Below are 27,907 nucleotides of genomic sequence, written 5' to 3'. Positions count from 1 at the left end.
GCCGCGCTCCGCGTCCGCCCTCGGCGCCCCGCGCGGCCCGCGGCGAGAGCGCGCCATGGAGGCCACCGGGGTGCTGCCGTTCGTGCGCGGCGTGGACCTCAGCGGCAACGACTTCAAGGTGAGCGGCCCGGCGCGCCCCCCTCCGCGGCCCGGGCCGGGGCGTGGCCCTCCCGGCGCGCGGGGCCCCCGCACAGCCCTGCCCGGGCGCCGCCCGCCGGCCCGGGCCGCGAGGCCCCTGCGCAGGCCGGCCCGGGGGAGCGAGGCCGCGGGGACCCGCGCGCTCTGGGGGCCGGCCGCCGCTGCACCCGCGAGCCCCGCGCCCGCCTCCCCCGTCCCTCGGCGGCGCCCTGCCGGGCCGCGCCCTGACTCCCGGCCCGCGCTGCCGTCGCCGCCGCTGCCACCCCGCCCTTGGGCAAGTCACTTCCCCTCGCCGAGGCCTGGGTTTTCTCCCCGGGGAAGGAGCTGCGCGTCATCGCCCGGGAGGGCGCGAGGCTGAACCGGCTCGGCGGGCGTGGCGGGCGGCGGTGTGCGGGTCTCCCCCCCACCCCGGACCCCCCACCTGGCCTCCCGGGGGCGGGGCTTCAGCGGGCAGCTGCTGGACAGACAGAGGCAGGGGACCAAGCCACAGGGCCCAGTGGGTGGGGAAGGGGAGGTGGTTCTAGTGGAGTCTGGAAGGGGCATGGGGGTGTGTGCCCTTGACCTCAGAGAAGGGGAGGAAGGCAGTCGGAGCAGGTGGAGCTGGCCTGGTGGGGGGTCAGCCGCACAGAGTGGGTACCGTGTTGCCTGTCAGCCCACGGGGTCCCAGGGCCCCAGCTCTAGCTGGGGGTAGGGTCAGCGGGGAGCTACGGCCCAGGAGGCAGGCCAGTTCTTCCTGTACCTACTGACACACCTTTGGCCTCGTGCCCAGACGGTCACTTCACTGTCCCCCAGCCCCGCGGGGTCTCCACGCGTCCTCTCTGGCCTGGGAGAGGCAGCGTCACCGCCCGGGAATGTGGCTGCCCCAGGGAAAGGGGACGCCGGCCAAGGGCATCAAGGGCACACGCCGTCCCTGCCCTCCACCGAGCGTGGCCACTCCAGCCCTGCCCCTCCTGAGCCCGCCGACTGGGGTGTAGTGGGGGCACTGGCATGGGAGGCACGAGGGAGCGAACGAGGCCGCCAGGGCGGGGAGCTGAGACTTCAGCCGGTGGGAGTCTGGGCCTGGCCAGGGGTGGCCCAGGGGCCTGTGGCATGGTGGGGGCAGAGGCACCCCCCCAGGTGATTCAGTCAGGGCACGGGACAAAACCAGAACATTCCTCGGCCAGGCCCTGTTCCGTCCCCAGGCACCAAGCCCAGTGGGACAGACAGACCCCAGGCCAGCAGCCACACCGACAGTCCATCCGCACGGCACTTTTGTCACCTGGGGGCTTTTCTTAGCCCCGTGGGGTGGGGGGACAGCCAGGGAGCGGCAGCCCTGTGGCTCCCCAGACGCTCCCGTGGGCCGGGGGCCACCAGGAGGGGGTACCTCGCTTCTCCTAGACCAGTCCCCCTGTCACGTCCCCACCCCCGCCGCACAGGGTGGCTACTTCCCTGAGAACGTCAAATCCATGACCAGCCTGCGGTGGCTGAAGCTGAACCGCACGGGCCTCTGCTACCTGCCCGAGGAGCTGGCCGCTCTGCAGAAGCTGGTGAGGGGCTTCAGGCGGGCAGTGGGGGGTCTGTGTGGGTGAGACCGGGCCGGGCGGGCAGAGCCTGGGTGGAGGGTGGCTGGCACAGGGGAGGAGCATTCCGACAGCCGTGATCAGAGGTGGCCGAGAGGGAGTGAGCACCCTGTCCTGGGAGGTGTGCAAGAAGCCGGGGAGGGAGGGAGACTGCGGAGGTAGGCTGGAGGCCTGCATGGCTGAGGGGCCCTCGATTGGGGGGTGCAAGGTTACGGTGGTGGGCAGGATCTGAGGGACGCCCCACGGGGCCCCTGCTTCCCGTCCAGGAGCACTTGTCGGTGAGCCACAACAACCTGACCACGCTGCACGGGGAGCTCTCCAGCCTGCCGTCGCTTCGAGTGAGTGCTGGGTAGTGGGGGGCGCTGCCGGGCATGGCGGGGGAGACCCCTGGGCAAGGGGTGGGGGTGTGCCAGGCACGGTTGGGGGGCCTCTGGGCACGGGGTAGGGAGCCACCGGGTGCTGGGCTGGGACCACCAGGCATGGAGGGGCATTGAGCAGGGACGGGAGCTGGCACCTGCCAGGAGAACAGGGCCAAGGCCAGACCCCAGGCTGAGCTGGGACCCCACCCGCCCCACAGGAGCATCAGGGGCCTGGGTGTCAGGGGAAAAGGCAAGATGACGCCCTGTGCCAGGCCGTCCACGCGGCTCGGAGAATTCCAGGGGGGTGGGGAAAAAGAGGCCCTCCATCATCCATTTTTGAAATTATTGGTGATAATACATCATTTAATCCTGATTCCCACCTGTTTCGATAGCCAAGAAACGTAGGCCCCTGAGGTCAGGTCCCGCCGGGCAGTGGTGGAGGCGGGTAGGGTGGGCTTGGCAGGTAGAGGGGGCGGGCAGTCCCCATGCGCTGCCTGTCCCTCTGCTTCCCATGGTGCACCTGGACACCCGGGAGTGGTGGGCCTCGGAGGGTCCACTTATCCAGGCCAGAGACCTGAGACGGTCAGGGCATGGCTGCAGGACCGGGGCTGCCCGAGTCAGGTCTGGACCCTGCTGCTTCCTGGTCGTGTGACCTCAGAGCCGTCCCTTCAGCCTTCTGGGGCCACAAGTGCGAACAGGGTAGAAAGATAGGACGCACCAGCGTGGTGCCGCTTAGATGGGTTGTTCATCCGGATAAAGGTTCCCTGACGGCCCTGTGCTGGGCTATGGGGCACATTTGAGGTGGGCTTTGAGGTGTGAGTAAGAGCTCACCAGGAACCCAGTGAGAGCCCCCCCGGCCCAGAGGTGTGAGAGCACTCAGGCCTGGGCTCCGGCGGCCTTCCTGGAGGAAGGGGTCCTCCCTGGCCTCTCGGCTACTCCGTGGGGGTGGAAGCTGGATCACAGGGCCCTCTCGGTTCATCCGCAGGCTATCGTGGCTCGAGCCAACAGCCTGAAGAACTCCGGGGTCCCTGATGACATCTTCAAGCTGGATGACCTCTCGGTCCTGGTCAGTGGCCGTCTACCCCCCTGGTTGCCGGGCAGCTCCATCCTTTCACTCCTCACCTGCCCCACAGCTGTGGCTCCAGGGGATGTTTTTATCCATTTCACAAGGGGGGAAACTGAGGCTCCGAGTGGCAGTGCTTGCCCGAGGTTCTCAGAGCCACACCCGGTTCCCAGAGCCTGGCAGAGGCCCGGCAGGTGGGGCGGGGCCCTGCCACCCTTGACCCGGGCCCTCCCCCCCAGGACCTGAGCTATAACCAGCTGACGGAGTGCCCGCGGGAGCTGGAGAATGCCAAAACCATGCTGGTGCTCAACCTCAGCCACAACAGGTGCGTTGGCAGCCGGGGCGGGGCCTGGGGGTGGGGAGCGGGAGGCCGGGGCGGGGCCAGCAGGGGCGCGCCCCGCACCCGCTCAGGCCGCTGGCCACCCTCCCGCCCGCAGCATCGACGCCATCCCCAACCAGCTCTTCATCAACCTCACGGACCTGCTGTACCTGGACCTCAGCGAGAACCGCCTGGAGAGCCTGCCGCCCCAGATGCGCCGCCTGGTGCACCTGCAGACGCTGGTGCTCAACGGGAACCCGCTGCTGCACGCCCAGCTCAGGTGCGCCCGCCCCGCCCCGGCCCCGCCCCCGGCCCCGCCCCCGAGCCGAAACTGCCCGGCAGTCCCAGACGCACCCCAGGGCCCCTGGCCCCTGGCGGGCCCCTCAGGCTCCGCCCCGCTCGGCCCCGCCCCCCTGGGCAGCGGCCGCCCCGCCCCTGCCCTCTCGGCCCCGCCCCCAAGCCCCGCCCGCCGTCTCGCGCAGGCAGCTCCCGGCCATGACCGCCTTGCAGACGCTGCACCTGCGCAACACACAGCGCACCCAGAGCAACCTGCCCACCAGCCTCGAGGGCCTGAGCAACCTGGCAGGTGAGCGGCTCCCGGGGTGACCCTCTGGGCATCCTCTTCCCTCTGAGGCGCCGGACTGAGCCCTGCTTCTCCGATGGCCTTGCAGAAGGAAACGGACAGCGGTTACACTATTAACCTGTCCCCATGATGCTGTTGGTAATAACATTGACCTGCGAGCATTCAGCCAATCCCAGTCTAGGAGTGTTTCCTCCGCGTGGAGAAATGGGGACTCAGAGAGGTTAAGTCACCTGCCTCGGCCACACAGCCTGCGGGTGGCAGAGCTGTGTTGCCCGGCCGACACCTGCCCCTCCCTGTACCCCCAGACGTGGACCTGTCCTGCAATGATCTGACGCGCGTGCCCGAGTGCCTGTACACCCTCCCCAGCCTGCGCCGCCTCAACCTCAGTAGCAACCAGATCGCAGAGCTGTCCCTGTGCATCGACCAGTGGGTGCACGTGGAGACCTTGAACCTCTCCCGCAACCAGCTCACCTCGCTGCCTGTGCGTGGGGGGCGCCGGGGGCGGGGGGCGGCGCCGGCTCGGCGTGACCGCGCTGCCCGCCCCTGCCCCTGCAGTCGGCCGTCTGTAAGCTGAGCAAGCTGAAGAAGCTGTACCTGAACTCCAACCGGCTGGACTTCGACGGGCTGCCCTCCGGCATCGGCAAGCTGGCCGGCCTCGAGGAGTTCATGGCCGCCAACAACAACCTGGAGCTCATCCCGGAGAGCCTCTGCAGGTGCCGGGGCACGGCCCGCGGGCGGGGGCTCCCGGCACGGGCAGCCCTGGGCGGGGGCCGGGCCCGACGCCTCCCCCGGGCTCGGTGGGTGGAGACCCCGCAGTCCCGAGCCCGCCGTTCCCAGGGTGGGGGTCTCCCGCGGCTGGAGGGCCGGTGCTGCCGCCTGGCCCCTGCGGGAGGGCACGTTGCCCGCTGGCGTCCCAGCTTGCCCGAGGGCAGGCCGTGTGTCCCAGGGCCCTCTTGTTCCCACCCGGGAGCCCTTGTACAGAAGGCCCCGCGGGAGTCACACGCACAACCTCCCGGCCAGGGAGCGGGTGTGGCTCCGTGGTTGAGCGCCTGCTTCCCACATCCGAGGTCCCGGGTTCCATCCCTGGTACTTCCTTTAAAAGAGAGAAGGACTTCCAGCCGCTAGCCCCGAGGCAATTCCGACTCTTCCTGGCGTTTTTATTTTATTTATTTATTTATTTTTTTTTTAAAAGATTTATTTTTTTATTTATTTAATTCCTCTCCCCTCCCCCAGTTGTCTGTTTTCTGCGTCTTTTTGCTGCGTTTTGTTTCTTTGTCCGCTTCTCTTGTCGTCAGCAGCACGGGAAGTGTGGGCAGTGCCATTCCTGGCAGGCTGCACTTTCTTTCGCACTGGGCGGCTCTCCTTACGGGGCGCACTCCTTGCGCTTGGGGCTCCCCTACGCAGGGGACACCCCTGCGTGGCAGGGCACTCCTTGCGCGCATCAGCACTGCGCATGGCCAGCTGCACACGGTCAAGGAGGCCCGGGGCTTGAACCGCGGACCTCCCATGTAGCAGACGGACGCCCTAACCACTGGGCCAAGTCCATTTCCCTCCCTGGCGTTTTTAAACCCGCCGCACTCCCAGCTCCTCTGTGCCTGCCTTCCCTCCCCCGGCCCGGAAATTTCCGTCTCCTACCCGCCATCACCTGCCTAGAACTGCCGGTCCTTTCACACAGGTGCACGAAACTGAGGAAACTTGTCTTGACCAAAAACCGCCTGGTGACGCTCCCGGAGGCCATCCACTTCCTGACGGAGATCCAGGTCCCGGGGCGCCAGGGGGCCGCACGCTGAGGGGGAGGGGAGGGCGACTGGGGGAGGGGCAAGGGGCGGGTAGGCCCTCAGGAGAGGGGAGGCAGGGGGCCCCCGCAGAGGCCTCCTAGAGGGCTGCGGAGGTCAGGCTACCCTGTACCCTGACCTTAGTGTTTGGGGTGAATTTGGAGGGGTACAGTGTAGGGACCCTTACTCTCTCGTCTGAAATCACTGTGGGTTTGTGGTTGTGCTGTGCGGCCCTGGACAAGCTTTCCGAGGGGCTTTGGGGGAGCAGGTGGGCCATGTCCCTGCGTCATCAGAGCCTCACAACTGCCCCGCAAGGTCGTGCTCCACAGCCAGGGAAAACCAACGCCCCCGGGCTCCCGCCCAGCGAGGAGTCGGGCTTGCGGAGGCGGGGGGCGGGAGGCGGGCCCCGGGCAGGCTCAGCCGACCCCGCTTGCCCCGGCGCAGGTGCTGGACGTGCGGGAGAACCCCAGCCTGGTCATGCCGCCCAAGCCCGTCGACCGCGCGGCCGAGTGGTACAACATCGACTTCTCGCTGCAGAACCAGCTGCGGCTGGCGGGGGCCTCCCCTGCCACGGTGGCCGCGGCGGCCGCGGCTGGTGAGCGGGTGCCCTCTCTGGGCCTCAACTTACCCATCCATACAGCGAGTGTGAAATAGCTCCCGGGGCTGGGGTGTGTCCAGGGTTCAGGGCCCCGAGAAATAACCAAGGAGGACGGGGCCTGCTGGGGCTCAGGTGCTCGGCCCTCCCCAAAGCAGGAGCGGGCCCAAGGACCCGCTGGCTCGGAAGATGCGACTGCGGCGACGCAAGGACTCCGCCCAGGACGACCAGGCCAAGCAGGTGCTGAAGGGCATGTCGGACGTGGCCCAGGAGAAGAACAAAAAGCAGGAGGTAAGCCGGGCCTAGGCAGGGAAGAGCCCGTGCAAGGCCCTGCGGCGGGGTGCGAGGGGAGAGCCGCTCCCGGGCAGCCGGGCGAGCCCACGCGCTGTCCCCGTGTCCCCAGGAGAGCACAGAGACGCGGGCCCCCGGGGGCAAGGCGCGGCGCTGGGACCAGGGCCTGGAGAAGCCGCGCCTCGACTACTCGGAGTTCTTCACGGAGGACGTGGGCCAGCTGCCCGGCCTGACCATCTGGCAGATCGAGAACTTCGTGCCGGTGCTGGTGGAGGAAGCCTTCCACGGCAAGTTCTACGAGGCCGACTGCTACATCGTGCTCAAGTGAGGCGGGAGGGCCGGGAGAGGGGCCCCGCGGGGAGCGGTGGCGGCAGGGCCCCAGCCTGGCGCCCCGCGAGGGCCAGACCAGGGCTGATGCGCCGGGCCCCACCCCAGACCTTCCTGGACGACAGCGGCTCCCTGACCTGGGAGATCTACTACTGGATCGGCGGCGAGGCCACCCTCGACAAGAAGGCTTGCTCTGCCATCCACGCCGTCAACCTGCGCAACTACCTGGGTGCCGAGTGCCCGCACGGTGCGGGAGGAGATGGGCGACGAGAGCGAGGAGTTCCTGCAGGTGCCAGCCCATGGGGCGGGGCCAGGGAGGCGGTGGGTGGGGGCACAGGGCTCGGGCGGGGCCAGGGAGGCGGTGGGTGGGGCACAGGCGACTGGCAGGGCTCATGGGGCGGGGCAGGGAGGTAGTGGGTGGGGCCACAGGCGACTGGCAGGGCTCACGGGGCGGGGCAGGGAGGCGGTGGGTGGGGCCACAGGCGACTGGCAGGGCTCACGGGGCGGGGCAGGGAGGCGGTGGGTGGGGCCACAGGCGACTGGCAGGGCTCACGGGGCGGGGCAGGGAGGCGGTAGGTGGGGCCACAGGCGACTGGCAGGGCTCACGGGGCGGGGCAGGGAGGCGGTGGGTGGGGCCACAGGCGACTGGCAGGGCTCACGGGGCGGGGCAGGGAGGCGGTGGGTGGGGCCACAGGCGACTGGCAGGGCTCACGGGGCGGGGCAGGGAGGCGGTGGGTGGGGCCACAGGCGACTGGCAGGGCTCACGGGGCGGGGCAGGGAGGCGGTGGGTGGGGGCACAGGCTCGGGGCAGGGCTCTCCACAGGCGACTGGCAGGGCTCATGGGGCGGGGCAGGGAGGCGGTGGGTGGGGGCACAGGCGACTGGCAGGGCTCACGGGGCGGGGACCTCGAGGGCAAGGGCAGGGGTGGAGCCAGAGCTGGGGAGCCAGCGACGAAGCTGGAGCCGCTGGGGTGATGGGGAAGGGGGGCAGGCAGGGGGGAGCTTGACCAGTGGGGTGGCCAGGAGAGCCCGGGAGCCAGGACCACGAGGGCTTCGGGGTACCCGCTAGGAGCTGCCGCCCACAGGGGAGGCCAGTTGGGAACAAACTCCTGAGCTGGGTCATCCAGTCCCCGACCCCACACCCCACCAAGATTCCCCCAGATCCACCCGTGTCGCTGCTCGCCCCTTCCACCCACAGGTGTTTGTGACAACGACATCTCCTACATCGAGGGCGGGAACTGCCAGCGGCTTCTACACGGTGGAGGACACGCACTACGTCACCAGGTGAGGGCGGGCATAGTGCTGACCTGGCTCACCCGGGGAAGGTGGAGAGGACGTGGGCAGCAGGGGAGGGTGTTAGGGGCTGCGGCAGGTACGCGCGCTGAGCCGCTCCTCCCCGGCCCCCAGGATGTACCGCGTGTACGGGAAGAAGAACATCAAGCTGGAGCCCGTGCCGCTCAAGGGGGCCTCCCTGGACCCCAGGTGAGACCTCTGTGGCTTAGCGTGGGGGTGCTTGGGCCTCGGGGAGGGGAGCTTCGGCAGACCTTCCTACCCCCGGTCCCACAGGCTGGGCAGGGGCACTCGCGGCCCAGGAAGGGTGGCCGGGATCCGTAATGGGTGCGGGGGGGGGGGCCGGGGGGGTCCCCCTCAGAGTTTCTCTGCCATCCCCCCCAGGTTTGTCTTCCTGCTGGACCACGGCCTGGACATCTACGTGTGGCGGGGGGCGCAGGCCACGCTGAGCAGCACCACCCAAGGCCAGGTGGGAGGGCAGCCCCCGGCAGGGTCTCGGGGGCTGCCGCAGGGCAGGTGGCCCCGGCCAGGCGGCACGCCGAGCCAGCCCCCCCTCAACACGTCCTGGCCCCCCTCAGGCTCTTTGCCGAGAAAATGAACAAGAACGAGCGGAAGGGGAAGGCGGAGATCACGCTGTTGGTGCAGGGCCAGGAGCCTCCCGAGTTCTGGGACGTGCTGGGCGGGGAGCCCCCGAGATCAAGAGGCACGTGCCTGATGACTTCTGGCCGCCACCCGCCCAAAGCTGTACAAGGCGAGTCACCCTTCAGGGAACGGAGACCCCGCCTCCCCCGAGCTGCCCGGGGTTGGTCCGTGGAGCCCTGCTTGGACTCAGCTGGGACGAGGGTCCCATTGCCTGGACAGGAGCGGCCTGCGCGGGGGCTGAGGCCGAGCAAGACGGCGGACGAGTGCTTCCAGGAGGGGCTCGTGAGCAGGAGGGGACGAGGAAGAGGACTAGAAGTCAGGGTGGCGAGGCAGAGGCGGGAGGGAAAAGCTTAGAAGCCCTTCCCCAGGTAGGACCTTGGGGGTGGGGTGGGGGGGAAACTGAGGCCCAGAGAGAGGCAGTGGACTAGAGCCCCACGGCGAGGTGGGAGCTTCAGGCTCCAGGTCAGGTGGCCGAGGTGGGCGGGGCTCACCTCCCAGGGCCCCGTCCTCTTGCCAGGTGGGCCTGGGCCTGGGCTACCTGGAGCTGCCACAGGTCAACTACAAGCTCTCCGTGGAGCACAAGAAGCGGCCCAAGGTGGAGCTGCTGCCCGGGATGCGGCTGGTGAGATGTGCCGGGGGGACGGAGTAGGGGGCGGAGACCCCTCCCCAGGGCCGGGAGCCGGCCTGGACCTCCGTGTGCCCACCGCGCCCGCCCCGGCCTCCAGCTGCAGAGCCTGCTGGACACGCGCTGCGTGTACATCCTGGACTGCTGGTCCGACGTGTTCATCTGGCTGGGCCGCAAGTCCCCCGCGCCTGGTGCGCGCCGCCGCCCTCAAGCTGGGCCAGGAGCTGTGCCGGATGCTGCACCGGCCCCGCCACGCCGCCGTCAGCCGCAGCCTCGAGGGCACCGAGGCCCAGGTGCGCGGCCTGCGCCCTAGCCCGCCGGACCGCCCCTCCCACCCCTGGGCCTCAGTTGTACCTCTTCTCTCTCCAGCTGCCCCGCCCACTCCACCCCCTCCCCGGGCCGCCCCTGTGCCCTCCCCTCCCCCCCCTCCCGGCCCCGCCTCCTAGGAGCCCACCTCGACCGTGCCTAACACCAGCTCCGGTGTTTCGACTCCCCCGGCAGGTGTTCAAGGCCAAGTTCAAGAACTGGGACGACGTGCTGACGGTGGACTACACGCGCAACGCGGAGGCCGTGCTGCAGGTCCCGGGGCTGGCCGGGAAGGTGAAGCGCGACGCCGAGAAGAAGGACAGCTGAAGGCCGACCTCACCGCGCTCTTCCTGCGCGGCAGCCGCCCAGGCGCTGGCCGAGGTGGCGGAGGGGGTGACGCGGGGGCCGCGGGGGCGGGGCCGAGGCTGGCGGAGGAGGGCGGTGGGGCCGCGGGGCGGGGGCTCGGTTGCAGGGGCGGGGCTTGCGGGGGTGGGGCCGCAGGGGGCGGGGCCGCGGGCCACTCGGGCCGAGGAGGGCGCGGTCCTGACAGCGGTGGCCCCCACCCCCACCCCCACCCGGCGCAGGCCGAGCAGCTGATGGAGGAGTGGAACGAGGACCTGGACGGCATGGAGGGCTTCGTGCTGGAGGGCAGGAAGTTCGCGCGGCTGCCCGAGGAGGAGTTCGGCCACTTCTACACGCAGGACTGCTACGTCTTCCTCTGCAGGTGCTGCCCCAGCACGCCGGCGCCCCCATCACCACCATGCCCCCAAGGGCCCCCCCGCGCCCCCAGCGCCACCGTGCGCCCAAGGAGACCCCCGCGCCCCCAGCACCACCGTGCCCCCAAGGGGGCCCCCGCGCCCCCAGCGCCACCGTGCCCCCAGCCCCCAGCGTCCCCGCGCCCCCAGTGACCCGTGCCCCAGCGCCACCGTGCCCCCAGCGCCCCCGCGCCCCCGCACCCCAGCACCACCGTGCCCCCAGCGCCCCCAGCACCACCGTACCCCCAGCGCCCCCGCGCCCCCAGCACCACCATGCCCCCAGCGCCCCCGCACCCCCCGCGCCCCAGCACCACCGTGCCCCCAGCGCCCCTGCGGCCCCAGCACCACCGTACCCCCAGCGTCCCCGCGGCCCCCAGCACCACCGTGCGCCCAAGGGGGCCCCCCCACACCCCAGCGCCCCCGCGCCCCAGCGCCCCCGCGCCCCCACTGCCCCCGCGCCCCCAGCACCACCATGCCCCCAGCACCCCCGCGCCCCCCCACTGCCACCCCACCCCCGTTCTCCCAAGTGCTGGGTGCCAGGGCAGGGCGGGCCTGCAGGCCCTGCTCAGCGCCCATTTCCGGCAGGTACTGGTGCCTGTGGAGTATGAGGAGGAGGAGGAGAAGAAAAAGGAGGAGAAGGAGGACGAGAAGGCGGAGGGGGGAGAGCGCGGCGGGCGAGGCGGCGGCGGCGGAGGAGAAGCAGCCAGAGGAGGACTTCCAGTGCGTGGTGTACTTCTGGCAGGGCCGCGAGGCCTCCAACATGGGCTGGCTCACCTTCACCTTCAGCCTGCAGAAGAAGTTCGAGAGCCTCTTCCCTGGCAAGCTCGAGGTGCGTCCACGAGCCCGGGGCCCGCGCCCAGGCACGGCCCGTGTGGGGGCGGGGGCAGCCAGGGCCGGCCCTCACGCCCTCACACCCCCGCCCGCCCGCCCCCAGGTGGTGCGCATGACGCAGCAGCAGGAGAACGCCAAGTTCCTGTCCCACTTCAAGAGGAAGTTCCTCATCCACCGCGGCAAGCGGAAGGCGGCCCACGGCGCCCTGCAGCCCAGCCTCTACCAGATCCGGACCAACGGGAGCGCCCCTCTGCACGCGGTGCCTGGCCGGGCGGGGGCTGTGGGCGGGGGTCCCAGGGACCCCACCAGCCCCTCGCTGACACCTCTCACCGCCTCCCAGGTGCATCCAGATCAACACCGACTCCAGTCTCCTCAACTCCGAGTTCTGCTTCATCCTTAAGGTGGGCGCGGGGTGGGCACTGATCTGGGGGGGGGGGGGGGCCAAGGGGGGGGTCGGTGAGCCAGGGTGCGGGGCCCAGGAGCTTGCAGGCTGGACTGACCCGCATCCCTGCACCCTGGCCAGGTCCCCTTTGAGAGTGAGGACAACCAGGGCATCGTGTATGCATGGGTGGGCCGGGCATCAGACCCCGACGAGGCCAAGCTGGCAGAGGACATCCTCAACACCATGTTTGATGCTTCCTACAGAAAGCAGGTACCCAGGCCAGCGGGCGGGAGCAGGGGCCCTGGGCTGGGGGGCTGCTCCTGCCCTGCCCTGCCCTGCCCTACCCAGCCCTGCCTTGCCCTACCCTGCCTTGTCCAACCCTACCCTGCCCTGCCCTGCCTGCAGGTCTACCCAGCCCTGCCCTGCCCTACCTTGCCCTACCTTGCCTTGCCCCGCCCCTGCCCCGCCCCACCCCTCCCCACCCCACCCCTCCCTGCCCTGCCCAACCCTACCTGCCCTGCCCTACCTGCCTTGTCCAGCCCTGCCCTGCCCCGCCCCGCCCAACCCTGCCTGCCCCGCCCTACCCAGCCCTGCCCCGCCCTCCCTGCCCTGCTCTGCCCTGCTCCGCCCCGCCCCACCCTGCCCAGCTCTCCCCTCCCCTCTCCCTGCAGGTTATCGATGAAGGGGAGGAGCCTGAGAACTTCTTCTGGGTGGGCATCGGGGCACAGAAGCCGTACGATGAGGACGCCGAGTACATGAAGCACACTCGGCTCTTCCGGTGAGGGCAAAGCCGGGCCCTCTTGCTCTCCCAGCCTCTACCCCTGTGCCTGGGACCCTCACCCTCATCCTCTGACCCTTGACCCCAGGTGCTCCAACGAGAAGGGCTACTTTGCAGTGACAGAGAAATGTTCGGACTTCTGCCAAGATGACCTGGCGGATGATGACATCATGTTACTAGACAACGGCCAAGAGGTCAGCCCCCCACCCCCCACCCCGTCCCAGCCTGCCCAAGCAGCCCGTTCGCAGTGCCCCAGCCGACCACCTCGCTGCCCTCCCCGCAGGTCTACATGTGGGTGGGGACCCAGACCAGCCAGGTGGAGATCAAGCTGAGCCTCAAGGCCTGCCAGGTGAGCTGGGGACAGGAGGGGGCGCCAGTCGCTGGGGGTCCCAGGCTCACGGCGGCGCGCATCCTCGCCAGGTGTACATCCAGCACATGCGCTCCAAGGAGCTGGAGCCGCCGCGCCGCCTGCGCCTGGTGCGCAAGGGCAACGAGCAGCACGCCTTCACCCGCTGCTTCCACGCCTGGAGTGCCTTCCGCCAGGCCCCAGCCTAGGCCCGCCGCCCGCGCCCAGCCCCGGTGAGCCGCCGCCAGGACAGGGCACGGGGACGGTGCCTGCCCAGCCTCAGCGCCACGGCCCCCAGCAGCACGCAGCCCCCACTGGGGGGACCCCAACGGGCACCGGACTCCTGCAGTGTGAGCACCGTGACGCCCCCTCCCCTCCCTCCCAGGATAAAGCAGACGCTCTAAGATATTAAATGCTTTTATTTTCAGTATTAAAAATCAGTATTTTTAATATTAAAACAGTGCTAATTTTAACAAAATGGCAGGAAAAAAAATTCCAAGGTTCAATCTACAGGGTGATCCATCCTGAGTGCCCCGCCCCCCTCCCCTCCCACCACCCGCAGCCCTGGCAGGGCCCTGTCCTTGGGGGCCCAGTGGAGCCCCCCATCACATAAATGCACACACGTGTGCGCCTCTGCGGGGGCTGGGCCAGGAGCAAGTACCAAAATAGTTTTAGAAATCCACTGCCCAGCCCGGCGTTAGAAAAATACTCTTTACAAAGAGAGGGGAAGGGTGGGCCCCCGGGGTGCCCGGGCCTGGTGGGGGGCCAGCCTGGGTCTGCTCCGAGGCAGGGCCTGTGTCCGCACCCTGGGGCTGCAGCAGGCCCAGAGAAGGCGCACTCAGGACGGCAGGACCCGCAGGAGCCTGCCCGTTAGCAGAGGGGGGCCACGGCAGGCCAGGTGGGGCCCGGGACGCGGGGCCCAGCCCAGGCAGGGCAGCCGGGGCGGGAGAGCTGGCCTTCTGGAGAAGAAGGGGAGAGGGGTCAGCCGTAGGCCGCCCGGGCAGGGCCGGCCAGGGACCCAGCGCCAGGGGCCGCAGAAGCTGGGGGCCTGTGGTCTCGGTGGACAGAGCCCCGCGTAGCCACGCAGGGTGGGTGGGCAGGCCCACGCAGCACGAGCTCCTTGGTGACCATCTGTGCACAGGGCTGCCTGTATCTAATGCTGAGCCATGGGACGCGCTGTCCAGGGCAGCCCCCCCGAGCCCCCAGGAGGCAGGCAGTCGGGCCGCAGGGGAGGCCAACAGCCCCAGAGCCTTCCGGCTGCAGGTGCGCAGGCATGGGTGGGGCGGCAGAGCAGAGTGCCAGCCGCACCCCGGGCCCCGCCTGCGCCCCTCATTTGATCAGGATGGCACGGGCCTCGTCTTCTGCCACGTTCCTCAGGTTCTTCTCGGCTTCCTCTGGAGAGCTGGGGAGGGCACGGGGGTCAGAGAACGGAGATCCCTCCAGCCTTACACCCGGACAGAAGGGCTGGGGTGTCAGGGGCAGCAAGGCCAGGTCCACGCCCTCCCCAGCCCAGGGCCGAGCGGGAGCGCTGGGGAGACGGGGCAGCCCTGCCTGCCTCACCCCAGGAAGTCCTTCACGTCCTCCACCGTGACGTCCCCTGTCGTGTCCAGGGTGGTGTCGGCACTGGTGGCGGAGTCAACAGACCCGGGTGAGAGCGTGGCCTCGGGCGGCTCCGGGTGTCTGCAGGGAAGGCAGCCTCAGGCCCCCTGCCCAGATCTGCACCACCCACCGGGGGCCTGACGGGCTGCCACCACAGGGTGGGCGCTCGGCCCCACCCGCGCCCAGCGTGCGCCCGCAGGTGTCCAGCTGTGGCTCACCCGCCGGAGCCGGCCAGCGCCCTCCTGCCCAGCCCCGTGTCCTACCCCCCGCTCCAGCGCTGCGTGCCAGGCTCGGGCTCCCGTCATGGCTCCGGGGGGCCAGGATGATGCTCGGGGTCCCGTTAGCCTGGCTGAGCTTGGGCGACTCGTGGAGCCTGTGGCGGCAGAGACGGGGTCATGACGGGGGGTCGTGATGGGGGCCACTTCCTCCCCGCAGAGACAGAGGGTGCAGGTGACCCCAGCCAGGGCCCTGGGCCACCGCCCTCCACGCACCTGGCACGGGTGGCCCCGCGGGGCCAGTGAACGTCCAGGGCGCACAGAGGCGCTGTGATGTTCCGGGCGCTCAGGGAGAAGCGCTCGAACTCGGACGGGAAATCAGGTAGAAGCCTGCGAGCGGGCAGGAGAGGAGGGCGGGCGGCTGGGGGCGCGCCCGGCCTGCGGAGTCCCACCAGCCTGCGCCCGCGCGCCCTCTGCTGCCCGCCCGGCCCGGGCGCCTCACCCTGGCCGTGGCGCGTGAAGACGCAGGAGGCGATGCCGCTGATGTCCTCCTTCCGGATGCAGGCGTAGTGCACCTGGGGCCGCAGGCCAGGCACCGAGAAGACGTGCACGTCGCCCAGGTTGGTGAGGCAGGCCAGGCAGGTCTCGGCGTAGTCCTCGCAGGCCACGCTGGCGAACGTGGCCAGCGCCACCTTGCGCACGCGGCAGCCCTCGTGGGCCGTCAGCTTGAACTTGGTCTTGGCACTCACCTTGGGCAGCGTGAACACCTGTGGCGGGCGGCGGGTGAGCAGGGGCCCCATCGGCCCTGAGCCGCCCCGGCTCGGGCCCATCCCGTCCTCCAGACCCAACGCTGCCGGATGCCGCCTCCTGGAAGCCTCCCAGGGCCCTCAACCCACAGGTGGCAGGTGGCGGTGATGGTTCTACCCGGTACCCGACCACTGAGCTGCTGTGGGGCTCAGGGCTGACAGGGTGGGTGGGCATCGGGGCGGGACAGGGGGGTCCCAGCAGGGAGGGGACAGAAGGGCCCGGCGGGGTCAGGTAGCAATGACTCGCCTTGAACTGCTCCTCGGAGGCGATGAGCACGGCGTGGCCACCCTGCATGTCGGGTGCCTGCGCCAGGTCCCGCGAGGCCTCGTAGGGCTCGGGCAGCGGGCGGCCGCGCCCGTCCAGCACAGCGATGGCCACCACGGGCGCCCGGTGCATCAGCTGCACCTCCTTGCCCAGCACGGCCTCCACTGCCCGCTCCGGCCGCTTCTCGCTGCCCGCTGCCACCGGCACCTCCAGCGCGTAGGCGAACACGGAGCCCGAGTTGGTGCCCGCCCACATGGTGGGCCCGTGGTGGGTGGCTGTGGAGCGGGGCGTGGCTCAGTGGCACCCGCGCAGGGGCCTTGCCGCATGGCAGGCTGCGTCGCCCGGCTCCTCCGGCCTCCCTCCCTCGCCGCGGGTGCCCAGGACCTGCCCGTTTCCCGCCCGGCGGCACAGCCGAGGCCCTCTGCTGCTGGCCGCCCTCTGCGTGGCCTCTATAGGGACAGCGGGGCGGTGGCATCCCGGTCCCCTCACCCATGCCCATCACCCAGGCCTCTGGCTCGCCCCAGCACAGCGGGAACCCGGCCCTCCTCCACTCACTGGCCCCGCCTTGCCCCCACCCTCTGGGCTGCTGCGCACACGCAGCCCGGGGAAGCCTTTGTCACACGGACGTGCCCATGCGGCCATGGGGGATGGCCCAGGGACGCACCCGAGACTGGAAGAGGAGCTTGGAAACGGCCCTGGAGCCCCCGGGGGGGCCAGAGGGCAGGACGGCAGCAGCGACTGACAGCGCGGGCTCGCGCCAGGAACCAACGCCACGTGTGGGCGCTGAGCCCCTGCGCACCGTGAGGGAAGCTCAAGGGGTCACCTCTGCCCCCGTCTTTGAACCAAGGAGCCCAAGCAACAACCGTGGAAGCCAGAACCCTGACGTGAGATGTCACCGAGCAGCTCGACGCATCGGAGATGCCCCAACCCAACAGGAACGTGAGACTGGAGCTGCCGCTCGGCCTTCTCCCGGGACAGGGCTGAGGCCAGACCACCCGGGGCTGCGGCAGGATGGAAGCAACGGACGGGCAACACGCGGCCTCGATGAGTAAAGGCCGCCAGGCCCAGAGGCCGCAGCCGCAGCGCGACGCCCTAACTCGGCTCCGCAGTCTAACGCAGACAACGGACGGGACGCGGGCAGGTGCCCCGAGACGGCGGGAGGAGCCGCTGGCGGAGCGCCAGAGGTTAGAGATTAGCGTCCCCTTGGTAGGGTGCGGCCCGGCACATGCCACCATGTTGACAGCAGAGGAGACTGCGCACGCGGGGCGCCTGCCAGGCGGAGCAGCAGCAGCCGGCTGGCGGCACTGGGTACCGGGTGACCGCTCTGTCCTTGGGGACGTGTGAAAGCCTCCCTTACCCCAAGTTCAATCGCTGCCTGCCTGCCCTGTCCACGGCCAGGCAGCGCGGGTCCCCACGCCTCCCGAGCCCGCCCTCCCGCCGTCGTCCCCGCCGGGCCTCACCGTCTCGGAGGAAGGTGTCGGCGAAGTAGAGGCAGCGCACGACGCCTGAGAGGGAGTCGTCGGCGGAGCGGGGCTCGATGCGGCGCTGCACGGGCGTCAGCTCCACGTCGGGGGGGCAGGCCTGCTCGGCCAGCTGCGCGTTGGCCTCCTGCAGCTGGGGGCGCAGCTCCTGAGCCCGGGCGGCCTCCACCCGCCGGCCCCCGCCCCGCAGCGCCCCACGCGCAGCCACAGCCCCAGCCCCGGGACCCCGGCGCGCGCCGCGCACCTTGCTGTTGGCGCCGACCGCCCGCTTCTTGCCCGAGACGCGGCTCTTGCGGATGCGCCGGAACGACTGGCGCAGCGACTTCTTGAGCGACTTGACCCGAGAGAGTGGCCCCTCCATGGCCAGCGAGTCGTTGGGGTGGAGGGTGCACCTGGGCGGGCGAGCAGGGCCCAAGTCGCACGCCCAGGTCAGCGGCCGCTCTGAGGCCCCGCCCGGGGTGCACCGTCGTTTTTACAGGAGGACGGGGGTGAAAGGGCTCTGACGACCTCCCTGTCCCTCCACCCTCCAAAGGAAAGCCAGGGCCCGGGCAGGGGCGGGGGTCACCCGAGGTCCCTTGGGAGGTCCAGGCCGCCCGCCCCCAGCCGCCCGCCCCTCCGCGCACCTGGCCAGCACGGGGCTTCTGCGCTGGTAGTCGTAGAGGCCAAAGCCGTGGCTGGTGCCGAAGGCCACGAGGCCCCACTCGGCGTGCAGCGTGGCGGCCGTGACGGCGGCCGGCGGCAGGCACTGCACCAGCACGCGGGGCTGGAAGCCGGCGGGCCAGGGCAGCGGGCCCAGGCGCGGGCTCAGCCGGTCGTGGCCCTTCCAGGTGAAGCCCTCGCGGTCCTGCAGGAGGTCCACGCTGGCCACGCTGACCGCGCGCTCGGCGGGGGCGTCGCTCAGCTCCAGCACCAGCACCTGCGGCCACAGCGAGGGGTCAGGGGTTGGGCCCCCCGAGCCTGGCTGCCACACCCCAAGGCCGCTGGCTGGCCCCAGACGATCTTCAGTTGGTGCACTGCTCGGGCACTTAATGAATGCCTACTGTATACCAGGGCCCAACACCGAACACAAGGGCACAGGGGAGCCTGAGACCCGCGGGTCCTTGCCCTCCTGGAGCCAAATGCCCCAACCTCCTGCACTCACAACTGCCGTTTAGCAACCAGCACGCATTAAGCACCTCTTATATACCATGCAAAAAGCCAGGGGCATGGTAGTAACCGAGACTCTGGAGTTCCTGCCTTCCCAGGCTTGTGAGCTGGCGGGCGCTCAACTCAGAGCCGGGTGGGAGCACCAAACCCCAACCCCAGCCCTCCTGGCGTCCCCGGGCTCTCGAGGCCCCAGGGCCGGGCCCACTGATGTACCCCACTCCCACCTCTGGGCTCTTGCCAAAGCCAGTCCCCCTCCTACCCCCGAACGCCCCCCGGCCCCGTCCTGGCTCGTCCCTGGCCCACCTGGCCTGCAGTGCCGGCCACCACCATCTGGGCGGTGTACTTGCAGAGCGCCACCTTCTGAACGCCAAGCCGGGGGTCGTCGCTGTAGGGGTCGAAGCAGCCCACCTGGGGGACAGGATGGCGGGTGTGAGGCCGGGGGGGGGCCCGGGGGGGGGCCGGGGGGGGGGCCTGGGCCGGTGTACCTTGCGGAAGGGCGGCCAGTCGTCCTCGGCGGCCTGGGCGCCGTCGGCATGCTCACAATCCGTCTGGAAGAGGCTGGCGGTGTTGAGCCGGTAGAGCGGCCGCAGCGCCACGCCCGAGGCGTCCCAGAAGCGCACAGTGCCGTCTTCGTGGCTGCGGGGAGGCGGCGTCAGGCCCCGCGGGCCGGCCCACCCTTCCCGCACTCAGATCGACGCTCACTGGGCGCCTACTGCAGCTGCCAGGGCACAGCGGCATCCCCACTGTGCACTGCGCCCCTGCTGTGAACCAGGCTGCAAGTGCCCTGTGGCCCCGAGCCCCTCGCAGGGCGGGAGGGTGGGAAGACACAGCCACTCTGCCAGGCGAGGTGGCAGGCGGCAGTGCTGGGACAGAGGGCCAGGGCCTGCCTGCACCAGGCGTCCAAAGCGGCTGGGCCGCCGTCACAGAGCAGTGGATGGCCCCGTGGAGTGTAAGCAGCCAGGCCTGAGGGGGCAGAGTGGCGGGGGACTGGGAGGCCGGAGGGGCAGAAAGGGAGTGGACAAATCCGGGGCACAAACTTAAAACACAACTGCAAAGCTGAGCGGGGGACCTCTGGGGGAACCGGAGCTGGTAGGACCATCTCACTCAGCAGCCCCAAAGGCCACTGGAGGTCTTGAAGGGGGAGGGGCGCTGGAGCCAGAGGCCAGAGGGTCCCAGCATGGCGGGGCGGGGCCGGAGGCGGGGCCTGAGTCCCGGGCGTGCCAGGCACTGGCCGGGCTCTCCCGCACCTGCCCTGGGCAGCTTGGCACGGGCCAGCCGGATTTTCCGGTCTCAGGCAGGCCCGGTGGGCGGCACCCAGAAGACTGCTGAGCTCACTTCCAGGCTAAGAGGGCGGGCGGAGCAGGGCCCTGAACCCGGGTCTAGGAAAGCAGCATCCCACCCACCCTGGAGTCAGGGGTGCAACCAGCCCCCCGGAGCTGGGCCTGAGTCATGCGGCACGTCAGCGCCCGCTGGGCTCAGGACAGGCCCAGGACGGGCCCTCACACGGCGGCCTGGAAGGGCAGGGCCTCGCGCAGCCCCCACGCGCACCACCCGGCCGCGGGGCCTGCCCTACCCGGTCAGCAGCAGCCCTCGCTGCGGCGGCTCCTGCGCCAGGTTCCGTCCCCCGGTGATGGGCCAGCTCTGGAGGGGAGGTGGGACATGAGCCCGAGGCCAGGCGGGGGTCCCCTCGCTCCCCTCTGGGCAGGTGGGCCCAGCTCAGGCCGCCCGGGAGCGCCCCTGTCGCCTGCCATGCAGCCCCCGCCACCCGGGCCCCAGCAGCGCCCTGAGCTGGGAGTGCCCCCATCGACCCCGCCCAGCACACACCGCGGCACTGGAGGCAGGCTGGGGGCTCTGCTGCTCGCCAGCGCTCACGATGCGGGCCCACAGCTTGGCGGGGACGTGGGCGACGTGGGCTGAGCAGGTTATGGCGGACGAGTGCAGGGGGGCGAGGTAGGGGGCGGGCACAGGCGGCCACCCGGGCGTCTGCAGGTCCAGCACCACCAGCTCCTCCTCCAGCAGCACGGCCAGGGCCTGGGGGTTGTCGAATTCTGCGGGCGGGGGCGGGGTGAGCCAGGCTTCAGGGCGCGGGGGCGGGCGGGGCCTGGGCGAGGGGGCCGGGCGCCTACCGTCCGCGGGCCGGGCACTGTGCACCGTGAAGAAGTCGATGACGCGGGAGGTGAAGTCCAGCGTCACCAGCGCCTCGGCCCGCAGCACGCTCACGCAGTGGCGGTCGCCATAGCTGGCGCGGGGCATGCCGCCGCTGAAGATGATGAAGTGGCCCCTGCGCAGGGCGGGAGCCCTGTGAGCCTCGTGCTGCCGGGCACGGGCCCCCGTGCCTGCCCCGAGCCCCCCTTCCCCGCCGAGGCCGGCCCCCTCCACCTACCCGGACTCACAGCTCCGCCACAGGATCTTGTTGATGGCCTTGCAGGGGAAAGGGCCTGGAGGGGCAGGACCGGGTGGCGCAGACCGGAATCACTCACCAGCTCCCACGGGGCCCGACGGGCGCTCGGTCTCGCTGGCCACCACGGCTCCTGCCCCCAGCCACCCCGAATCCATCCCCCCTGCACCACTTTGGGCCCTGCCGCCTTCCAACAGCCTCCCGGGCAAGCCCCCGGCCGGGGTCACCATCGGCCCGGCCCCCCCGGCGCTCACCGTAGGGCGTGGTGGCCGCCGTGGGCTGCGGCGTGGAGAGGCTGCCGGCGTCCACCGACCAGACGGCGTAGCTGCCGTCGCTGTGCGAGCTGACGACGGTGCTGCCGCTGCGCTCCCAGCACAGGCTCTCCAGCTGCTGGGGGCGGAGGGCAGGGGTGCCTGAGCTGGGCCGCGGGTGGGCAGGCGGGAGCCCAGGTGCCGGGGCGGGGCTGGCCCCCCCCACCCCGTACCTGGTTGCCCAGGAAGACGTGGTCCACGTGCCGTGCAGTCTGGTCCCAGATGGCGAGCAGGCCCCGGCTGTAGCCGACGAGGATCTTACTGGGGTCGCGGGGGTGGCCCTGGAGCGACTCCACGGGGCCCAGCGCCTTCCCGCACCGGTAGTCCTCCGGCACGCTGCAGACAGGGGCTCGAGTGAGACCAGTGGCAGCACTTCCCGACCAGGGGGCGGGGGCTGGGCCTGTCTCCCCTCACCTGCGCAGGACCTCGTCGGGGCCCAGGGTCTGCCCGTCGAGCAGCGTCAGGGTGGCGACGTCCAGGAAGACGACACTGCCGCCCTCGGTGCCCAGGGCTGCCCGGTCGCCAGCAGGCGCCAGCAGGACCACGGTGATGCGTGAGAGGCTGGGGGTGCCGCTGTGGACAAGGTGGGCGGGTGAGGGCCGCTGCCGGCGAGGAGGGCGCGTGGGGTCGGCCCTGCGCGCTTGCGGCGCCTGGTTACCCCGGAGGCCAGCTCGCCGGGAAGGCGGCGGCAGCGGCTGCAGCATCGTGATTAGCCCGCCCAGTTATTCACCTGCACGTCGGCAGGAGGCGACTGAAAAAAGGGTCGCCGGGTCTGGGAGCCGCGCCTCGGCTCCTCCCGCCCGCCGGGGGCACCCCAGGCGCAGCCAGGAAGCCCCAGCACCCCTCAGGATGCCTCCCACCTGCTGTGGGGCCACCTGGGACCCGCGCCGCGTGCTGGGGACAGCAGCCTGCGGTGGCCCTGCCTGCTCCAGCCACGGGGCTGCCAGGCACAGAGGTGCCCCCGAGGTCCAGCCACTCCCCCAGGCCACCCAGCCCACACGGCCAGCCCTGCAGGACCCCCCTCTTAGCCCTGGTCACAGCGGCGCCCCCACCTCGAGGGCCACGTGCTCCCGAGCCCCCAGGCACCCCCACTTCGGCCCATTTGGGCCTCCTGCTGCTCGGGACCCAGGGGACGCTCCAGTCATGTGGCCAGGCACCTCCCACTCCCCGGGGACCCAGCCAGAGCGCCACCAAACACCCGCCACGTCCACACCACACGCTGCAGGCTGCACGGCTCAGTCCAGCCGGGTCCAGAGGCTTCTGTGCGGGAGCCAGGCCTGGGCTCACCCCACCACGCCCCACACGGCCCCGGGGCGGCCACACCCCCATCCTGTGGCCGGCTCACTGGCCCCAGACAGCTTCCCCCGGGGGTGGGAGGCTCGGCAGGCTCCATGGGGCCCCCAGGGCCTGGCGGGGGCCCAGGGCCAAGCTCCCCAGTACCTGGCACTGTCGAAGCCAGGGCGGCTGGGCGGCTGGAAGCTGAGCGCCTCCTCCAGGTGCGCGCAGCCGTTACGGTGGACGACCTCCCAGAGGTGCAGGCTGCTGTCGTCCAGCAGGGTCAGGAGGCGGCCCTGGGGGGGGGGACAGGGAGCAAGGCGGGCTGGCTGGAGCGGGGGAGGGTGGGGCCCCGGGGAGGGCACCTGGGGGGGCTCACCTGGCCAGGTAGGAAGTGCACCTGGGTGACGGTGGCCGCGTCGTGGTGGAGGCCCGTGAACTCCACACCTGGCGCTCCATAGCTGAGGCGACAGGTCAAGGGCAGGAACCGGCAGGCCCGGGAGGGAGAGCACCGTCCGGGAGAGGCCCGGCCGGCTCCTGCCCCAGGGCTGTTCCCACGGACCCCGCTGGGGCCAGGGGTCCTCCAGAGGCCGGGTGCGGCCGGCCCCAAGATGCTCCCAGGCTCGCGGAGGTGCAGCCACCACAGGCTCCGGCGTCCCCCCATCTGTGAGTGGCCCGAGAGCACCCCTGGGGCCCTGGCCTGGCAGGGCGACCAGCAGCCCCAGCGGAGGGGCTGGCAGAGGCCGTGGGCCCTGGCCAGGGCAGCCCCCACGGGGCAAGGAGGGCCCAGCCTCCCCGCTCCAGAGGGCCCAGAGGCTGCCAGCCGGGCTGAGCCACCGAGGTGACCCGCAGGGCCAGGGTCGGGCAGGGCCCGAGGGGCCCCCGAGGAGGGGGAGGGGAGGCCCCTGTTGCCCCGGCGACGTGGCCGGAGCCGTTGCCAGGAGCCTAGGCCGGGATCCCCTGCAGGAGCCTGGCGGGCAACACAGAGGAGACAAAAGAAGGGGCAGGAGCGGCGGGCGGGGGCCGGGTCGCCAAGGAGATGCGCCAGCCCCGCGGGGGAGGGGCGGCTCTGAGCCTCGGTTTCCCCGCGGCGCGTCCAGACAGCGGCCGTGTGTGGGAAGAGGCTGGGTTCTCACCTGTCCGTCAGGGCCGGAGGGCAAGGCGTGCAGGAGCACGGGGCAGCTCCTCGTGCCCTAGAGCCTCTTGGGCCCCAGGAGCAGCCGGACAGAAGTGGGGTCCCCCAGAGCAGGAGGGGCATGGGCCCAGGGCACATGTTGCCCTCATCCCACTGTCCCCACCACCCCGGGTACCCCAGGGGTCCAGGAAGCAGGGGGGCGGGGTGCACCCCAATCCAACAGGCCCAGATGTACGGGCACCCTCCCACTCCAGCCCCCGTCCTCAGCACCCACTCACCTTCTGCCCGCCCACAAACCTGATGAGGACCAAGACCCCGAGGGCACACGGGGAGGGGGTGGCCCTGACCCATCGGCACCCGGGTCTCCACGGCAGGGGCCTTCGCGCGCACCCCGAGGCGCGGTCCTCACAGCAGGCGGGGGCACCCAGCCGCCCGCGCTCCCCCCGGCCCGCGCCGCAGGGAGAATGCCGGCTTTGTGCGCCTCACACGGCCTGATTGTGCAGCGCCAGCACCCCCAGGTGGGCCCGGGCGCGCCGAGCCTGGCACTGCCCGGCCGCGCACGCATCCTCGCATCACACGTGTCCCACCACCGGGAAAGGCCCGCCGCGGGACCCCAGCCTGCACCTCCTCTGGGGACCCCTCCTAGCCACCCCCCGGCGGACACCGCGACGACGGCAGGGTCACCTGGAACTGCCCCGCCGAAGCGGGCGACGCGTAGCTGCGGCCACTGCAAACCGTACCCTTGTGCCCCCTCACAGGACCCAACTCTGAGGGGCCGCCACGGACGCGGAGGCCACGCCCACCGCCATGTGTGCCGAGGATGGCAGCACTGCCGCAGCCTGCGCGCGGCGCCCACCCCGCCCCCGTGACGCCGGCCCGAGGTCCCGGCCGAAGGATACATCTTGACGGTCCCGGACCGGGTGCCGATGGCCATGACGCGCAGCTCGGGGTCAAAGGCCAGGGCGCTGGGCTGGCTGGGGAAGCCGTGCTCCACGCTCTGCGGGGGTGGGGGGCCGGTCAGCGAGCGCCTGGGTGCCAGCATCCGAGCCTCGCCAGGGCTCAGGCGACAGCACCTCCTGGCGGGGCGGGGGCGGCAGACCGCGGGGTGGGGGGCGACGAGCAGCAGACAGGCTCAGAGAGGGATGGGCTCCAGGGTGCAGCGGCCAGGAGGCTCCTGGCCCCCGCCCTGGAGGCAAAGACAAGTTGCCTGGGGCCCAGGGAGCCCGGACACAGGCCCGGGGAGCCACAGGCTCAGCACCTGGTCCACGCGGGGCCAGCGAGGCCGGGGGCTGCGCCTACCTCGCGAGAGAGGGAGCCTCCAGCCCCCGAACACGCCACCCACCTCCCAGATTCGGGTCTCTGTACCCCAAGACTGACAAGCCCCTGGTGGGGCGGGGATGCCGTGAAGGGGCTGCCCCAGGCTGGGGACGGGGCAGCGCCCAGACACCACTATCCCACGCTTGCACCCACAGCGCCTTGCCTCAGCCCCAAGGCCTGGCAGTAGGCCCCGTGGGAGGCGTGCGGGCGGGTGCCCAGGCAGTGCAGAGCCCCGGGCAGGGCAGCTGTGGGGGCCTCAGGTGAGTCCTGAGCCCCTGCCCCGGGAAGGCCCCACCTGGCAGGACTCTGGTCACTGGGCCTGGCCCCGCCAGGAGACCCCTGGGCGGGTCACAGCACTCCAGGGGGCAGGGGGCCCTATGAGGACAGAGCGCCTGCTGGGGGACAGCACCTGGCTCCCTTCCCTTCCGGGCTGCAGCCCCTGGTTCTCCAGAGGAGAAGGTGAGGCGAGGCTAGGTGACCTGCCCCGCCTGCTTCCCCGCCAGCCCCACGCCCCCGGGGCTGCCACCTCCGCTGAGAACGAGGAGGAAGAGGCGCCTTCCCACACTCCACGGTCTCCTGCCGGCCCCACGGCCCCACCGTGCCGCCCGCCCGCCCGCCACCACCACGCAGGGCCTGTGGAAACCTCGGTCAGACCCTGTCCCTGCCTCCACGTCCCTTGGTGGAAGCCAGCATCCTCGCCGGCTGAGCCTGCTCCTTGTCTGTTCTCATCTCTTCCCACCACGCCATCTCAATGGCCCTTTCGCTTGGCTCCAACTCGCTAGACGGGCGCCTGCCCCGGGGCCTTTGCACCTGCCATCCTCTGGTTGGAACCCTTCCCCCACGCCCCCAGGGTGCGCTCGTGCCTGTCCCTCAGGAATCCACTGGCGATCCAGCTCCTCAGCGGCATCCCAGAACCGCCCCTGTCCACCCCCTATTCCCTCACCTGACTTTACTTTTTCCCAGAACCGCCCCTGTCCACCCCCTATTCCCTCACCTGACTTTACTTTTTCCCCCGCCTGGCTACCATCCCAGCGGCTCCACTTCCACTTTCCGGTTTGGGCTGTCCACTGTCCGCCACCCCCCCTAGGAATGTCAGTCCTGCAGGCCGAGATCCGTCCCTTTTGGTTACTGCTATGTCCGCAGCTCCTAGGAGCCCTCACATGCGGTGGGTGGGGGGTGCTCGGTATGGGTTACAGACGTAGAGTGGACATCCCACAGGCAACTCGTGCCAGGGGTGGGATTCGAATCCAAGACTGCCCAAGCCCCACGCCCACGCCCACCCAGGACCCACACTCCCTTGGACTCCAGGACCTCCTCCCCAGGGGACATCCCTTTTGGTGGCCCAGCCCCTTCCGCCCCCTCGCGCCACCGCCCTCCTCGGCAGGGAGTCCTCTGCCCACCCAGGCCCAGCAGGTGAGCCCCCACCTCTGGTCTCGGGCTGAGGGAGTGGCGCTTTAGCCCCGGGCCTGCCGGTCACTGTCCTGGGCAGGCCATTCTCCCCGCGTCGCCCTCACCGCCAGGCCAGCGCACGACAGTATCTGGGACCCTGAGCACCGGCCTCCCTTCCAAGTCTCCGGTCCCCGGCAAGTCGGCAAGGGCGCGGCCACCAAGGCTGAGGGCAGCCCCCTTTCCCCGTCACCACCATGGGCCCGGCTTGTCCTGTGAGGCCACCCCAGGGCCCCAGGACCACTGCAGAGCCTCTGAGAATGCCTGTCCGACTCATAAAGGGACAGAGGACAAAGTGCGCCCACCCCCATCTCCCTGTGACCTTGGGCAAGTCTTCACCCCTCTCCGAACCTCAACTTCTCCACTTTCATAGTGGAACACTAACTCTTAACCTGGAAGAGCAGTGAGGGGTTGTGAGGTCAGACACTTTGGGGATAAACTTGAGGCCACAACCCACAGGGCCAGGAGGGGTCCCCAAGGGGCGAGCTGGGGGCCCATGCAGGGCCGAGGGCAGCTCCTTTCCCACTGCCCCCCTTGCTTCATCTGCCCCACCCAGGAAAAGGAAGGAAGGCGCAGCCCTCCATCTCCACCTCCTCCTCGGCCAGAAGCACCCAAGGGAAACTGAGGCTCCAAGTGGCAGTAGGCTGGCCAGAGGGACCCAGAGAGCCAGAGCCGACAGCAGGGAGAGAAGCGACCCCATTTCACAGCGAGGGAAACTTAAGTGCATCTCCCGGGGACTCTGAGGCCCCCGGGGGCAGAGCCTGGGGCCGCGGGTGGGGGAAGGGAGCAGAAGAACAGAGAAGGGATTTCCCAGCCCCACCCCTCCATATCTGCCTCCACTCCCCACCCCTCCCCGCCCCTCCTGGGTGCGAGAGCAAAACAAACCCGCACCCTGGGCTGCCCCAAGGGTTGAGCCGGGGGAAGAGGGGGACCCAAAAAGAAGAGCGATAAAAAGACAGAGGGTCCGAGAGACCCCCACAGAGAGAGACGCTCAGGGAAACGGAGACGCAGAAACAGAAAAGTGGCAAGAAAACATGGAGAGGGAGGGAGGGCAGTAAGAGATGCGCAGAGACACCCCCCACTCCTCCCACCCCAGGCACCCAGGCTGGGACCGAGAGGCAGCGACGGCCAGAGGGGCAGAGCCCGGAGAGAGGCAGAGTCCCGCAAAGACGTGCGGAGACAGGCCGGGCAGGCCCGGGACCGGCGGACTCAGGAGAGACCCGCACCGCGCAGGGCCCGGGGCCGCGGCGGGCCGGGCCGGGGAAGGGGCGCGTCCCGGCCCCTGCCCCTGGCCGGCGCGGCGCCCCCTCCCCCTGGCCCCGGCCCGACGTGGCTGCGCCCCGGCGCCGGCCCCCCGCCCGGCCCGCCCCCTGCCCGCGGCCGCCGCCGCCGCCGCCGCACCTTGTGGAAGGCGAAGAGCTCCTGCTTGAGCTTCTCGCGCTGCGGGTCGGCGCCCTGCCGCCGGAACCGAAACTTCATCATCTTGCGCCCGGCCGCCGGCCCGCGCCCGCCCCGCCGCCGCCCGCAGGATGCGCCGCGCGGCCCCGCCG

The 27,907-nt window shown here is 70.7% G+C and overlaps 2 protein-coding genes across 2 annotated transcripts; one reads left to right on the top strand and one right to left on the bottom strand.

Moving 5' to 3' along the window:
• Positions 1-13,400, top strand: FLII (FLII actin remodeling protein). Its single transcript, XM_058283355.2, is given in 38 exon segments — positions 1-118; positions 1,554-1,664; positions 1,964-2,035; positions 3,042-3,122; positions 3,359-3,444; positions 3,557-3,718; positions 3,921-4,024; positions 4,327-4,502; positions 4,577-4,734; positions 5,697-5,781; positions 6,241-6,395; positions 6,553-6,682; positions 6,795-7,007; positions 7,118-7,249; positions 7,251-7,298; positions 8,209-8,241; positions 8,243-8,292; positions 8,416-8,490; positions 8,683-8,762; positions 8,873-8,986; positions 8,989-9,029; positions 9,032-9,049; positions 9,458-9,562; positions 9,666-9,746; positions 9,748-9,858; positions 10,067-10,190; positions 10,193-10,225; positions 10,406-10,601; positions 11,217-11,298; positions 11,300-11,455; positions 11,561-11,704; positions 11,706-11,716; positions 11,798-11,858; positions 11,981-12,109; positions 12,511-12,617; positions 12,706-12,811; positions 12,901-12,966; positions 13,038-13,400. Coding segments are annotated over 38 exon segments (3,834 nt in total). The 5' UTR covers positions 1-55; the 3' UTR covers positions 13,173-13,400.
• Positions 13,365-27,895, bottom strand: LLGL1 (LLGL scribble cell polarity complex component 1). Its single transcript, XM_058283353.2, is given in 22 exon segments — positions 13,365-14,365; positions 14,524-14,935; positions 15,054-15,153; positions 15,156-15,167; positions 15,280-15,544; positions 15,831-16,123; positions 17,309-17,462; positions 17,574-17,721; positions 17,953-18,245; positions 18,779-18,883; positions 18,961-19,111; positions 20,049-20,116; positions 20,300-20,523; positions 20,602-20,756; positions 20,859-20,913; positions 21,128-21,263; positions 21,358-21,520; positions 21,599-21,757; positions 22,625-22,755; positions 22,839-22,920; positions 24,494-24,591; positions 27,759-27,895. Coding segments are annotated over 21 exon segments (3,210 nt in total). The 5' UTR covers positions 27,840-27,895; the 3' UTR covers positions 13,365-14,365; positions 14,524-14,598.
• Between the last annotated feature and the right edge of the window lie 12 nt (positions 27,896-27,907).

Source organism: Dasypus novemcinctus, chromosome 21 (assembly GCF_030445035.2).
Source record: "Dasypus novemcinctus isolate mDasNov1 chromosome 21, mDasNov1.1.hap2, whole genome shotgun sequence".
Lineage (NCBI taxonomy): Eukaryota > Metazoa > Chordata > Mammalia > Cingulata > Dasypodidae > Dasypus > Dasypus novemcinctus.
This window is presented reverse-complemented; position numbering and strand designations above follow the sequence as displayed.